This window comes from Odocoileus virginianus, chromosome 29 (genome assembly GCF_023699985.2).
Source record: "Odocoileus virginianus isolate 20LAN1187 ecotype Illinois chromosome 29, Ovbor_1.2, whole genome shotgun sequence".
NCBI lineage: Eukaryota > Metazoa > Chordata > Mammalia > Artiodactyla > Cervidae > Odocoileus > Odocoileus virginianus.
The window spans coordinates 15,763,645-15,776,913 of record NC_069702.1 but is presented as its reverse complement, the minus strand read 5'-3'; the positions used below and the strand labels follow the sequence as shown (position 1 = coordinate 15,776,913).

General features: G+C 39.3%; 1 protein-coding gene across 7 annotated transcripts in view; it reads left to right on the top strand.

Moving 5' to 3' along the window:
- ARHGAP24 (Rho GTPase activating protein 24) overlaps positions 1–13,269 on the top strand; it is a 545,723-nt gene that overhangs the window by 468,088 nt on the left and 64,366 nt on the right. For 6 of the 7 annotated variants that reach the window (XM_070458184.1, XM_070458186.1, XM_070458185.1 and 3 more), the window contains one exon: positions 3,763–3,885. In XM_070458184.1, the coding sequence (XP_070314285.1) occupies positions 3,763–3,885 (123 nt within the window). Of the gene's footprint in view, positions 1–3,762; positions 3,886–10,603; positions 11,490–13,269 lie in introns of those variants that run through there. The other variant, XM_020902094.2, reaches the window with a different exon arrangement.

The following is a 13,269-nucleotide window of genomic DNA, read 5'->3' as shown; positions in this document are numbered from 1 at the left end:
TTGGTTAATTTAAAATCAAATGCTTGAAGTGTTAACACTAGCACCAAAGCATTGCTACCAACCCAAGTTAATATCTAAAAAGTAGTTTTAAAAAATAAAAATAGCACTGTATAGATATTTATGTTCAAGCAGAGTTTACAAATGGAAAATGTATACTGGTTATATTATAATATATATCCAATATACACATATACATGGATTGAAGATGACTATAATACTATCACTTTGGTGATAGTTACATCTTAAGGTTGTGTTTTAAAATTTCTCCTTTTGAAAGAATTTTTGGTTAAATAGTTAAATGGAACATTAAGAGTGAAACTTGAGCCAAATCCTTGAAAGTCAACATTGAGCTTATTCATTTATCAAATCATACATTTAATAAATTGTCTTTTGAGTCCCTGCAATTGCAAGGCACAGTACCAGAACTGTGTACTCTCAGAACACAGTACTCTAAGAACTGAAGGATTATGAATTAGGAACAGATGGCTTCTCCAGTTAGAAGTCATGTTAACTTTAGTGCAGAGAATTTAGTTCATATCTATATAAATGTCTCCAATTGTTTTAATTACATTCTTAGCAATGAGTCTTTTATTTCCACTGAGACCCATAGAAAAAAGTCTTTCTAAATCTTCTTCCCCCTCTTCTGCTAATTCAACTGAAGAATCAAGATCTATATCCATGGGTGAAATTCACAGGTGGGATTTTGTATCTGTGATTGACAGTCAAAATGAGATTCAGGGTCAGACCCACAACATCATTGGCAGAGATAGAGAAACAAATGAAAAGTCGGGATAATGACCAGTAGTGCTTATCATTCTTTTTTTCCCTGCTTTCAGGCAGAAACACACTCCAGTGGCTGTCGCTTACTCTCATTACTAGGACTGTCTCTGCCAGGGTTGGGAGTGACACAGCAGGATATTATGGTCTGGATTGCTAAGCATCCTCCAGGCAAAGACAATAATTAAAATATTTTTATTTCAAAATGATAATGTTTTTTATAAGTGGATCAGATACAGAATAAAGTTTTAGTACTGTGCCATGCCAAATGAAGCATTTTTTCTTTGGTCATTTAGTTCTTTCTGCTACTTATATCACACAGGCATGCATATGCATATTAATGTGTGGTAAATTTTCCTACAGGGAAGATCCCCTGGAGAAGGGCTTGACAACCCACTTCAGTATTCTTGCTTGGAGAAGACCATGGACAGAAGAGCCTGGCGGGCTACAGTCCATGGGGTCACAAAGAATCAGGCATGACTGAAGTGACTTAGCAAATTTTCCTACAAGTACAGTATACAATTTTAATGTGCATTGTTATGTATCAAAGAAAGACAGCCTTCTAAAAAAAAAAAAGCCTCCTGTGTGTGTATTGTTGACTAATTGCTCCTAAGCCCTTAGTAACATACTCGACTTGTGTATCTCTGAGGTCAAATTAGATGTACTATGTCCATTTTGAATTTGTAGATACAGAAGGCAGTTAAATGAGAGTGAATGAATATTTTCATAATTTCTCATTCAGCCTAACAGTACTAGTATTTTAATTTCACTTCATTTGACTTTCACAAAACAAATTTATTAGAGACTGTTATTTCTAAAGCATGACTAAAAATACTGAGTTTCCAGAAGTTATGTGATTTCCCAGAAGATACACTGCTAATAGAAAATAGAATTGTGGTTTCAGCAGGGTTTTCTCTGATATCCTGAACCTATACTTTTAAAGATACAAGTAATTTAAAGTGAGGATAACCTAGGATAGACCTAGAAGTGTAAGAGGGTCATTATTTCCCTAATAGTGAGTTACTCTCTTCAAAGTGAAAAGGCTCCTCTTGTTTATTAGGAGATTTGTAAACTTTAGGAAACTGATTGGATGTTGTCCCTCACCCCCCACCCCCTAATTCACTGTATTGAAATGTAAAACACTAATGCTGGCATTTCTACTGATTGGCTTAAAGTTATTTCATTTCTCTAAACTCTCACCTGTTCTGTTAACTTGCATCATGCTAGAAACATAATATTTCTCAACCTAGGACATTTGTATAAAATTCAGAGAACATAAACTCAAAGATCTAGAGTTTTCAGAGCTTTGCAAATGAGGCTGGATGTGAAAGAATAGGGAGTGGTGGGACTTGTAAATTGGAGTCTCAAGCTCCTCATAAAGGAGCTGTTTTTGAGCTCCTTCAATTGCAAGGTGTGATAGCCTGCTCTCAGAACTAAAGGGCTGTGAATTAGAACAGGGTATCTGCTCTGATCACTTACAAACAAATGACAACAATGTCTTAAATGTTTTAACACTGGGTATGAATTCATCCAAGCCAAGGCTATACCTTTCCAGCACTTAGTGAAAATTAAATTTTGCATAGATAGTTTGAGCACCTTAGAAATTGAATTCTGACATATTATCAGAATTCAGAGTTAAGTACTTAGTGATCCTTTTTCTTAATTATTCCTTCTGTGAACAATGCTAGTCATGTGTAAAGAGAGTGAAGCAGTGCAGTCTCAGATACTTGTTTTCAGAAATACTCCTTTAAACATATAAATGCTTCAGAGACCACTAGCATTTCAAGATTGATTTTAGAGATTATACAGGTTTTAAAGGGTATGTGTTGTCTTTCTGGAATGGGGAGGAGGAAATAAGAGAAATCAACAAGCAAGTAGTTACATACAGATGTGAGAATTGGACCATAAAGAAGGCTGAGAGCCAAAGAATTGATGCTTTTGATGTGTGGTTTGGAGAATACTCTTGAGGGTCCCTTGGATGGCAAGGAGATCAAACCAGTCAATCCTAAAGGAAAGCAACCCTGAATAGTCATTGGAAGGACTGATGCTGAAGCTGAAGCTATTCTTTGGACACCTGATGAGAAGAGCCAACTCACTGGCAAAGACCCTGATGCTGGGAAAGATTGAAAGCAGAAAGAGAAAGGGGCGAAGAGGATGAGATGGTTGAAGAGCATCACCAACTCAGTGGACATGGATTTGAGCAAACTCCAGGAGGTATTGAAGGACAGGAAAACTTGACATGCTGCAGTTCATGGGGTCACAAAGAGTCAGACACAACTTAGCACCTGAACAACAACAAGCAAGGAGTTAACTGCTGAGGTTTCCTAAAGCTCACTCTTGGGTGGGAGGGCCATTTGGGATGTTGACTTGGCCATTGTGACTGGCCAGGCTTCTATGTTCTTTTGTTTGTCCCCCTGAAAGTGTGATCAAGGGGAAGAGGCTCCCCTTTCCAGCACAGAAAAATAGAAGAGAAACCTCTGGGTCAGATGTTCACATGTGGCTCTTACCCTCTCCGGGGACTCTTATTCTCAACCATGATGTCCTGGCGGCCTCCCTTGTGTGTGCCAAGAAAAGGCAGACCATTCAGCTCTTGCTTGGAATGAAAGCTCAGGCTCTGGGGACCACTTCTCCATCTTTCATTTTGCTTTTGCCATTTTTCCTTATTCAGCAGTGCAGGGTGAATAGACTGGATTATGAGTTAATGCAGGCCTATGGGCTGTTGCTAGGACAAAAAGCTAGGCTTTGTTTGGGGAATGACATTTGTTTGCTGGCTTTCTCTTGGAAACATAAGAGCCTTTCCCTTTTAAGCAGATTCTTTTTTTTCCCCCATGCTGAAACCATGGTAAATATTTTCAATTCATTGGGTAGAACCTAGTGCTAGCTGCGTTAGGTACAGTTTATGTTTCAGGGATTCATCGGAGGCAGCTGATGAGGAAACTTTGGCTGAGCACACACTCATGTGTAACTGTTCCTGTCTTTTTACAGGAGGCGATCGAGATCGAATGACAGCCAATCATGAGAGCTATCTCCTTATGGCGAGCACCCAGAATGATATGGAAGACTGGGTCAAGTCCATCCGCCGAGTCATCTGGGGACCATTTGGAGGAGGTGAGTATATTTTAAAATCATGGAAAAACAGGAAGGTTGGCCAAACCTGTTCATCCTTTCCCCAAGCCAGTGTCACTATCAGCTCCTACTTTCATATGAATGAATGTTAAAATAAGAAAACTACTTTTTTTATTTTTAGACACATATCTAAGTAACTTCTAGATGCTTGCATGTGTGCTGAGTAGCTTCAGTGGTGTCCAATTCTTTTGAGACCCCATGGACTGTAGTCCACCAGGCTCCTCTGTCCATGGGATTCTCTGGGCAAGGATATTGGAGTGGGGTGCCATTTCCTACTCCAGGGGATCGTCCCAACCCAGGGATCAAACCTGTGTCTCTTATGTCTTCTGCATTGGCAGACAGGCTCTCTACCACCAGCACCACGTGGGAATTTGGATCAAATATCATTAGTAACCAAATTTCTTCCATTAATATTTTGAATTATAGAAAGAAATAATAGTTTTGTTTTAGATTGTTGCTTTTTATATTGTACTAACAATATTTATGACCCTGATACCATAAATGTGGATTAGTTAATAGCATGTAGATACAGGACAAAAAATATTTTGTCTGTTAGTTTTGCATGAGATTTCAGCCCCCAGATGCTCAGTGGTATCAAATAGAAGTGGCAAAGCATTGAAAGAGAATCTGCTAATTAACAGAGTTTAAAAAAAAAAATCTTTGAAATCAGGAAAGCATTTGTGGATTGGATAATTTTTTTTTTTAAATCTTTTTATACAGTATAAAGAATACATATATGAAGAATGAGGTATATGGTGCTATGAATAGAGCTAAAAGGAGGAAGGAAGAATAAAAGATGTGATCTTTTCTGTCAAATATTATAAAATAGAATAATATAAACAGAAAAACATATTTCAACAGAAAATTCAGTAAATGGAACCAAATAAATAAGGACCCCAAAATATTCATCTATAACTAACATGTATTTCTAAGAATGTAAAACCTAATTATTTTATGTTGACGTAGTTAAAATAGATGGCATAAATCAAATTCATATTTAATAAAGCAACTGCAACTTTTGTATTTATTTTATATTCTCTTTTGTGTATTGTCAGCACCCTGAATTCAGATGTGAAATGTTTTTCCCTTAACATATCAGATGCTTCTTAATGACTGACCCCATTATATTTTAAAATAACTTCAAAAATTTATTTTAAAAAGTTGAAAAGTCAGGTTAAAGTTATAACAAGTGAAGATTCATGGAAGATGTGTTGATATTTTATAAAAGCAGTGGAACATGTCTGAAAATTGTTGGTCCTTTAGCATGAAGTGGGAAAAAGACAGGTTGACCATTCATCCCAGTTTGCCTGGGTTTACAACTGTTTGTGGTTTACAACTGTTTACAACTGTTATCCCAGTTGATAACAGTTGTAACACTTTTGATAGTGCTACCTCTCGCTCTCATGGTGTCTTCATTTGGATGGCAATTTGTGTGGTCACCATATTCATATACTAAAATGGCTAATAAGTGACTTTAAGATGTTTGAAGAGGCTGGTGGGCTAAGACTCCATCCTGGTGCCTTAGCAGAGAGGTCTTCATGATTATTCATGAGAGATACATGTGCTGTTACCTTCAGGGTCAAGGATTTATGAGGAATACTAAGGATATGTATTTTCAAAGTTTATCTTGTTTCTAAAGACATTCTTCTCCCCTCCATTATCAGATTTCTGGGGCTCCAGAGTTCAGGAGGATTCTTAATATCTGTAGAAAACGGTACTTTTGTTGAGGGATTATTTCCATCAAGTGTGTTACTTTCTCCCTTTCCTCCTCTTCCATCTGTCCTTTTCTTAAGAAAAATGAATGAGATCCAGTTTACTTCACCAAATCAGTGGCCACAACAAGTCCTGTCATCCCAGGGGTATCACAAATGATCTTGGTTCTTAAGTATTAGTCTTCAAATTTATGAACCTGGAACTCTAGTAGTTGGTTGGTTTACATTCTTTATCCTTTGGGATATGCTTCAGAAATTTTGCAAATGCTTGATTCAAATTTATTTTTAAAGAGATCTATTTTAACATAGAACACTTAGAATAGAAACAATACTCTGAAGAATAAATCTTCTCTTGCCCTCTTTGTTTAATTGAAGAGTGTTAGGAGATTACACACCAAGCTCTTACTCATTCAATTTGCAAGAAATCTTTTGTGACTCATCTTAAAGTCAGAATTTCCTAAAGTTATTACAGAATGCAGAACCAAACTGATGCTGATCCTGATAGAAGGTTGCAAATATCACCAAAAATCTCATATTTTGTATTAATATGGCTCCTCTATACTTACTGATTAATTTTTAAAGAAATATTATAAATCTTGGCAATAAATAATAAATTTATGTGACTGAGAATTCCTTTGTCCTATATATTGGGGTTCCACTTAGTACTTCCTTGAAAATAAGTTTTTCACTGATTAAGAATATTTTAAAATCACTCCATTAGTTCAACTTCACATTTTTTAGATTAGGTCATTAAGACCCAGAGAGAAAGAATGATTTTCAAGTGTCATATCGTTAGTAATATAAGTAGGAAGAAACCTTGTGTCTTCTGACTAGTGAGCTTCTTCCTGCTTTATTGCACAATAGTCTGATCTGTTACTTTTACTGTGGGAGCGTGTGCTAAGTCTGACTCTTTGTGACCGTATGGACTATAGCCCACCAGGTTCCTCTGTCCATGGAACTCTCCAGGCAAGAATACCGGAGTGGATTGCCACGCCCTCCTCCAGGGGATCGTCCCTTATGTCTCCTGCATTGGCAAGCATGTTCTTTACCACTAGCACCACCTGGGAAGCCCACAATTACAAGTCCCTGTTTTATTGATAGTATATTATTCAGTACATAAAAAACAAGAGTGTTTAAAAGTATGATAAGTAGAATGAGTATAGTTGAGTCCTTCAAAAATATCTAAATTAATTAGCCATCAAGTAAGTGAAAGGACAACCCATAGAATGGGAGGAAGTATTTCCAGATCATAAATCTGATTTTGCACTTGTATCCAGAATATATATATATATAACTTTTACAACTCAAAACTAAAGACAAATCAAAGTTTTGACTCAATTAGAATTAATTTAAAAATGGGCAAAGAATCTGAATAAACTTTTCTGCAAGGAAAATATACAAATAGCCAAATAAGCACATGAAAAGATGCACAGTGTTATTAGTCATCAAGGAAATAAAAATCAAAAGCACAATGAGATATTGTTTCATACACGGTAGGATTGCTGGAATCAGTAAGTTCAATAATAACAAGTATTGGTGAGGATGTGGAGAAATTGAAACCTCCCTATATTCCTATTGGGAATGTAAAATGTAGCTGTTTTGGAAAACTTGGACAGTTTCTCAAATGATTAAACATAGAGTTACCATATGGCCCAACATTTGAAATCTTAGGAATATACCCAAAAGAAATGAAAATGTACGTCCACACGGAAAATTATACATCAATATTGGTGTGCTCAGTCACTCAGTCGTGTCCAATTCTTTGTGACCCCATGGACCGTAGCCCACTAGGCTCCTCTGTCCGTGGGATTTTCCAGGCAAGAATACTAGAGGGGGTTGCCATTTCCTACTCCAGGGGATCTTCCTGACCCAGGGATCAAACCTAAACCTCCTGCGTCTCTTGCATTGGCAGGCAGATTTTTTACCATTGTGCCACCTGGGAAGCTGTACATCAATATTTATTTCAGCATTATTCCTAAATGCCAAAAAGTGGAAATGCACTAATGGATAAACAGAAAGTGGTATGTTCATACAATGGATTAGTCAACCATAGAAGGAATGAGGTACTGATACCTGCTACAATACAATTGAACCTTGAAAACATGCTAGGTGGAAGAAGCCAGTCAGAAGGAACTGTATGTGTGTGTGCATGCATGCTCAGTTGCTTAGTCATGTCCAACTCTGCAACACTATGGACCACATCCCACCAGGCTCCTCTGTCCATGAAATTTTCCAGGCAAGAATACTAGAGTGGGTTGCCATGCCTTTCTCCAGGAGATCTTCTCAACCTGGAGATCAAACCTACATCTCTTGCTTCTCCTGTGTTACAGGCCAAATCTTTACTGCTGAACTATAGTCCTATTTATGTGAAAATATAGTACAGAGAAATCTATAGAGACAGAAAGTAGATTACTGATTGCTTAGGGCTGGGCTGGGGAAACTGCAATTATAGACAATGAAATGCCTTCTTTGCAATAAATACATTGAAGATGTATCCACAGGTGCTACATAGACTATGATAAAGCAGGGTGAAAAGTCACCTTCCAAAAGTCTTTATGGATGCCATTTAGTCAATGACAACAACAATCTTTGAGCAGTGGGAAGGAGATTGGAAGCCAACAGGTATTTATTTGGGATTAATGATCTTGGATTCTATGATGAAGATAGGAAAGGGAAATGTATTCTCCAATGAAAAGCAATTATGATAATTCAGTGTCTGTAAGTGCAGTTTGACAGCCTGTGTTTTTAAATAGTTACAGGTTTTCATGAGGCATTGGAGCTTACCTTGTTCAGATTGTTTATACATGTAAAATATTTCTTCTTTATGGTTTTTATATTGAACTTTTAATTTAATTAAAATATAGGCAACACCTGAGGAATTTCTAATGTTTAGAAATTAAAAGCTAAGTGAAAATCATAAAATATAGGACTTTGGTGTTTCTTCCTATGAAATACAACAAACTTACGATGAATACTGAGATGAAGGCAGGGAACCAGTGGAAATGCAAAAAGGAGAAATCCTCTCTTAACAGCAGAGCCTAGTAACCTAGTTCAGTATTGAATCTAGATAACTCCACCTCCTGTTACCTGATTAACCTCCCTTCCCCAAAACAGTTGCTTCCCTATTTATGATGCCAGCTGAGAAGTACATGGTATCTGCTTAAGAGTCAAATCCAAAAGTTGGGATGTCAAAACATGCATTTAACTTTGGAAAACTTTAGGGTTTTGTTTTTGTCTGGTTGGTTTGTTTTTGTCTTTTTTCTCTGGGTTCCTTTTTCACTGTTTCTGAGGCAGTATATATGGAGGTACCCAGCCTAGGATCTGGGGAGAGTGAGAATGCCATTAATTGTTCATTAGATCTGAATGCAGAGCCTAATTTTAGCTACTAACTAAAACGGGTTCTTCCTGTATATTTCTGTCCCCTTACGAAAAGCCTTGAGTCAGAGATGTGTCAAGGCAATAAAAATACTGAATGTAATCCTCATGATGAATAACTAGCATGTGGGCAAGCAGGGTGGTCTTGCCTCTGACACAGACCACTGTGTGATCTCCCATAAGTGGTGTTACTCCCACCTCTACTTTCCATACTTGTGAAATAACACTGGAGAAAAAATGTTTCAACTAAGCTTCTGATTACATATGTTTCCTCCATACCAAGGCTCAGAGGAGAGATGCTTTCAGTCACCAAGGTGCCTACCTCCAGCACTTCCACTGTCTTGGTGGACTGAGTTATATATGTCACAGTTCCTTATTTTCCTAGCATCCTGCTGTGACAGAGAAAACAAAAACAATGTTTGAACCATGGGACAGAAATAATAATGATTCCCAACAGAAGTTTTCCTATCTAGGCATGCTCGTCAGAGTAATGATGATGAAGCTTCTCAAGGGAGTACCTTTGTAGTGTTCCTCACAGCTTTTTTAACACTCCTGCTGAAAGGCTCAGAAGGTACCCAGAGGCGTGAGGGGTCAGTTGGGGTTAAAGCACTAGCATTCCAAATCTGCTCATGGAACAGCCAGGTGGATGAATGATTAACCCAGTGAGTCAATTATTCAGTGACTAGGACCAAGGGGGTTGGTAGATGGGGGGGCTGGGGTGCAGCAGGTACATGCAAGAGCTGGGGAAGGTATAAAAACAGGATCAGTTTTCAAACCACAGCCAGAGAAGTAAATATATAAATGAATAAACACACATAAGAACCCATTTTAGTTAGAAATAAATATATATATGTAAAGGAGTTAACTTGTTTTGTGGTTATACTTGCAGATTCCTTGTTGCTACATTTTGAATATTTTTCTGCTTCACACACCGGTGTATATAAACACACACATATTTTTTGCTTTTTTTTTTAAGATTTTTTTTTTTATGTGGATCATTTTTAAAGTCTTCATTGGCTTTGTTACCATATTGCTTCTGTTGTTTATGTTCTGGTTTTTTGGCTACCAGGCATGTTAAGATCCTAGTTCCCCTGGGTCCCAGGGATGGGACCCAAACCCCCTGGGTTGAAAGGTGTATCTTAACCACTGTACCGCCCGGGAAGTCCTTACACCCATAGGTTTTAATGATAGGCACATTGAGGTCAGCACTCTCAAATAGATTCAGTGGCAAAGTACCTGGAAAATAAATAAATAAATAAATAAATAAATAAATAAATAAATAACTCTTGTGTAGGGAGGGAATAAATGCAGAAGGGGACGGTCCAAAAGTTGACCCCCCCGTGGGGCCGGTTTGCGGCCGAGGCAGCCAGCCGTAAAGGTATGTAGAGGAATGAAGCCGCCAGCCGAGGCAGCCGCAACGTCAGAGGAAGGAACCAGGGGTTCACACGGCCGCGCGGCGTCTCCCTCCTCCCCCTGCCCCTGTTGTGGCTGCACCTGCTGCGTGTGGCCACGGGCGCTGGAGGCAGCCGCAGCCGCGGCGCGCCGACGGCGGCTGCAGCCGGCCAGCTCCCGCCCGGCCCTCGCTGAGAAAAGGGGACCCGGAGCCGGACGAGGGCGGGGAAAAGCTCCCCGAGCAGCTGCCTCCCACAGGGATCCTGCGAGGAGCCTTCCTGGAACTGGGCACTGGGCTGTTCTGACGTGGCGATGCCCTGGAGAGCTGCGGGAGTTTGAAGACAGATGGGAGAAGCCCGCCGAGAGCATCAAAGGCTGAGGGGTGCTGTAAAACGACCAAGGGAGTTCTTTGAAAAGAACCTCTCATGCATCGAAATGCCTTCTGGAGAAGGTGCCATTATCAGCCTCCCCTTTTGCCCAGATGAAAGGAGCCCGCAAGGACGGTCCTGAAGTATATCCCTCGGGGGACTTGTGGTCTTTGTTCCTCTTGCCCCCAGCTCATGCCTACTTGCTGACCTTTCCAGGGGAACCTCAGTTCCCCCCAACTCCAGCTGAGAAGCCAGTTCTCAATTAAAAAAAAAAAATTAAACAATCCTGCTGTCTGAATGGGAGGTGCATCTTGCTTGCTATGGTTCTTTTTGCTGTGACATTTTGGAATATCTGCAGAAACTTTAAAAAGAAACAGCCTCCAGAACTCTCGGGATTAGTCAAGAGAAAAGGAAACTATTATTATTATTTGGGGGGGCCAAAAAAGAAGTAAATGAAAGGGGGTAACATCCCCCATCCAGGACCTGGCTGATCAAAATCTTCAAGTTCTAGGAAACAGCATTTCAAACCTAACAAACATGAGGCGGAGAGTCTGTGGGGTCCTGAGATTGCCCAGAGGCAGGTTTTAAAGGAAGCCTGAACCGGGTTCAGAACTTTGGGCCTGTATGATGCCTGAAGACCGAAATACTGGGGAGCGCCCCTCGGGTGCCTTGGCGTCTACTCCTTTCCTTCCTAAAACTACTTACCGAAGAATCAAACGATGTTTTAGTTTTCGGAAAGGTAGGTAGATAATATGTTCATATCCTTTTAAAAAAATGTACAGATATTTTCTGATGCTTTAAGGTCAGTTTATGCTCAGATAAAATGGGAGTTTGGAAACCAAGAGTTTAAAACTGCACTAGAGTGGTTGATGGGTGGTTTTGCTTGTCTGTACTTATTTCTGGAGGCGCCTGTTGATCTGTTAGTTACCGTCTGTGAATGGGCCGGGTGGGCGGGGCTTAAAGAAGGTGGTCCTATGGGATCACCTAGACAGCTGGAGAGCTAGCAAGCTGCCCCACCATGCTGAGGGGAGGGGCCAAGGCTGCCTCGGGCTGTCCCCAGAGCCGCAGCCCGCACCCTGTCTTTCCCCCTTGAAATGAGTCCCTGTCGAGTCCCTGTCCCGTGCTCCCATGAGATCACTTTGATTCTGTCTGCCTGCCCTTGCCTCACCTTCCCTAATGAGAAAATTTTAGTAATCACTTTATCTGTAGTGACTCTTTTTCAGGAGGCTTTCAATCATATTGATTAACACTGATTAGAAATAGGGGTCACCTTGACTTTCCAAATACATCAGAAGGTGGCATTGGGAGAGGGCAAAGATATGAACGATCAGGAACAAGGAGTGGGAAAATATAAGTTTATGATCAGTAAAAGAAACTGTTTCAAAAATGACTCGTGTAGGGGGAGTTAAAGGGTACAAAATATATGTAAAGAATATTTCTAGAAAATGTTTATGTGTCAAAATATTTTAAAATGCCCTTTGACTTAAGAATGGGAGTAATTAAGTCAAATTATTATTTAACTTGGAACTAGGTTATTATAATTTTAAAGTCATGTATGCTAAGTTAATAACTTAATCAGGAGCTGATTTGAGTAACATCTAATGTTGTTCCTTCTCCCTTTTTTCTTTGATTTGCCCACCATTGATTAACATTATCTAGTAATTAACAAAAAATAGAAGAAAAAAGCCATATTTAAAGCAAGATATAGTGGGAAATTTTAAAAACTGAACCTCGTTCCTTCTGACTCTTTTCCTTTGAGCAATTAATATCTGGTTGTAATCATTATCATATATTATAAGCAAGGAATTGGGTGTTAATTTATATTGCTCTCTCATCCACAATTAAATGAGAGATACATCTCATATTTTACAGATCTCTAGAGATCTTGTGGTTACTGTAAGATTGCATCATTGATAGAGAAATTGACAATGAAACTGAAAAAAGCTAGGAATTCATTGCTTCAAGGACATCCCCTCTTCTGGTCCCTCCACCCATCAGCAACTAAATTGGGTTTATCCAAACAAGGAGAGAAGGTCTAATTTCCAGGTTATCGCTGCTCATTTGTAACATGGAATGTTCCTGGGAACAATTACTTTATCTTTGAAACACAAAGTGGTTTTTTTTATGTTTTTCATTTTCTGTCTTGTCATGAGCTATAGCACATCTCCAAAAATCCTGGCTAGCCCTGCTACTCATTATGCCCCCTTCCCTCTCTCTCCTGAAATATCAGCAAGGCACTGCTGCAAAAAAAAAAAAAAAAAAGGGCAGGCTGGCAAAGGGCAGCCTCAGAGTGGGAATGGCGTCCATTTATCATCTCCCGTGGGCTATTTTTAAACGATTGTCCTTGCCTCTGCAAAGTCTTAGTAATCTGAGGAATGTTCAGCATTTGAGTCAAGGATTAACAGATTTTTAATTGACAAAACCGCATTCTGGTCACTGTCAGAAGAGAGGTGCCGGAAGCACTCAGCTGTTGTTTAAGTTCCATCTCCCCTTCTGCTGAGCCCTGCATGCCAGCCTCT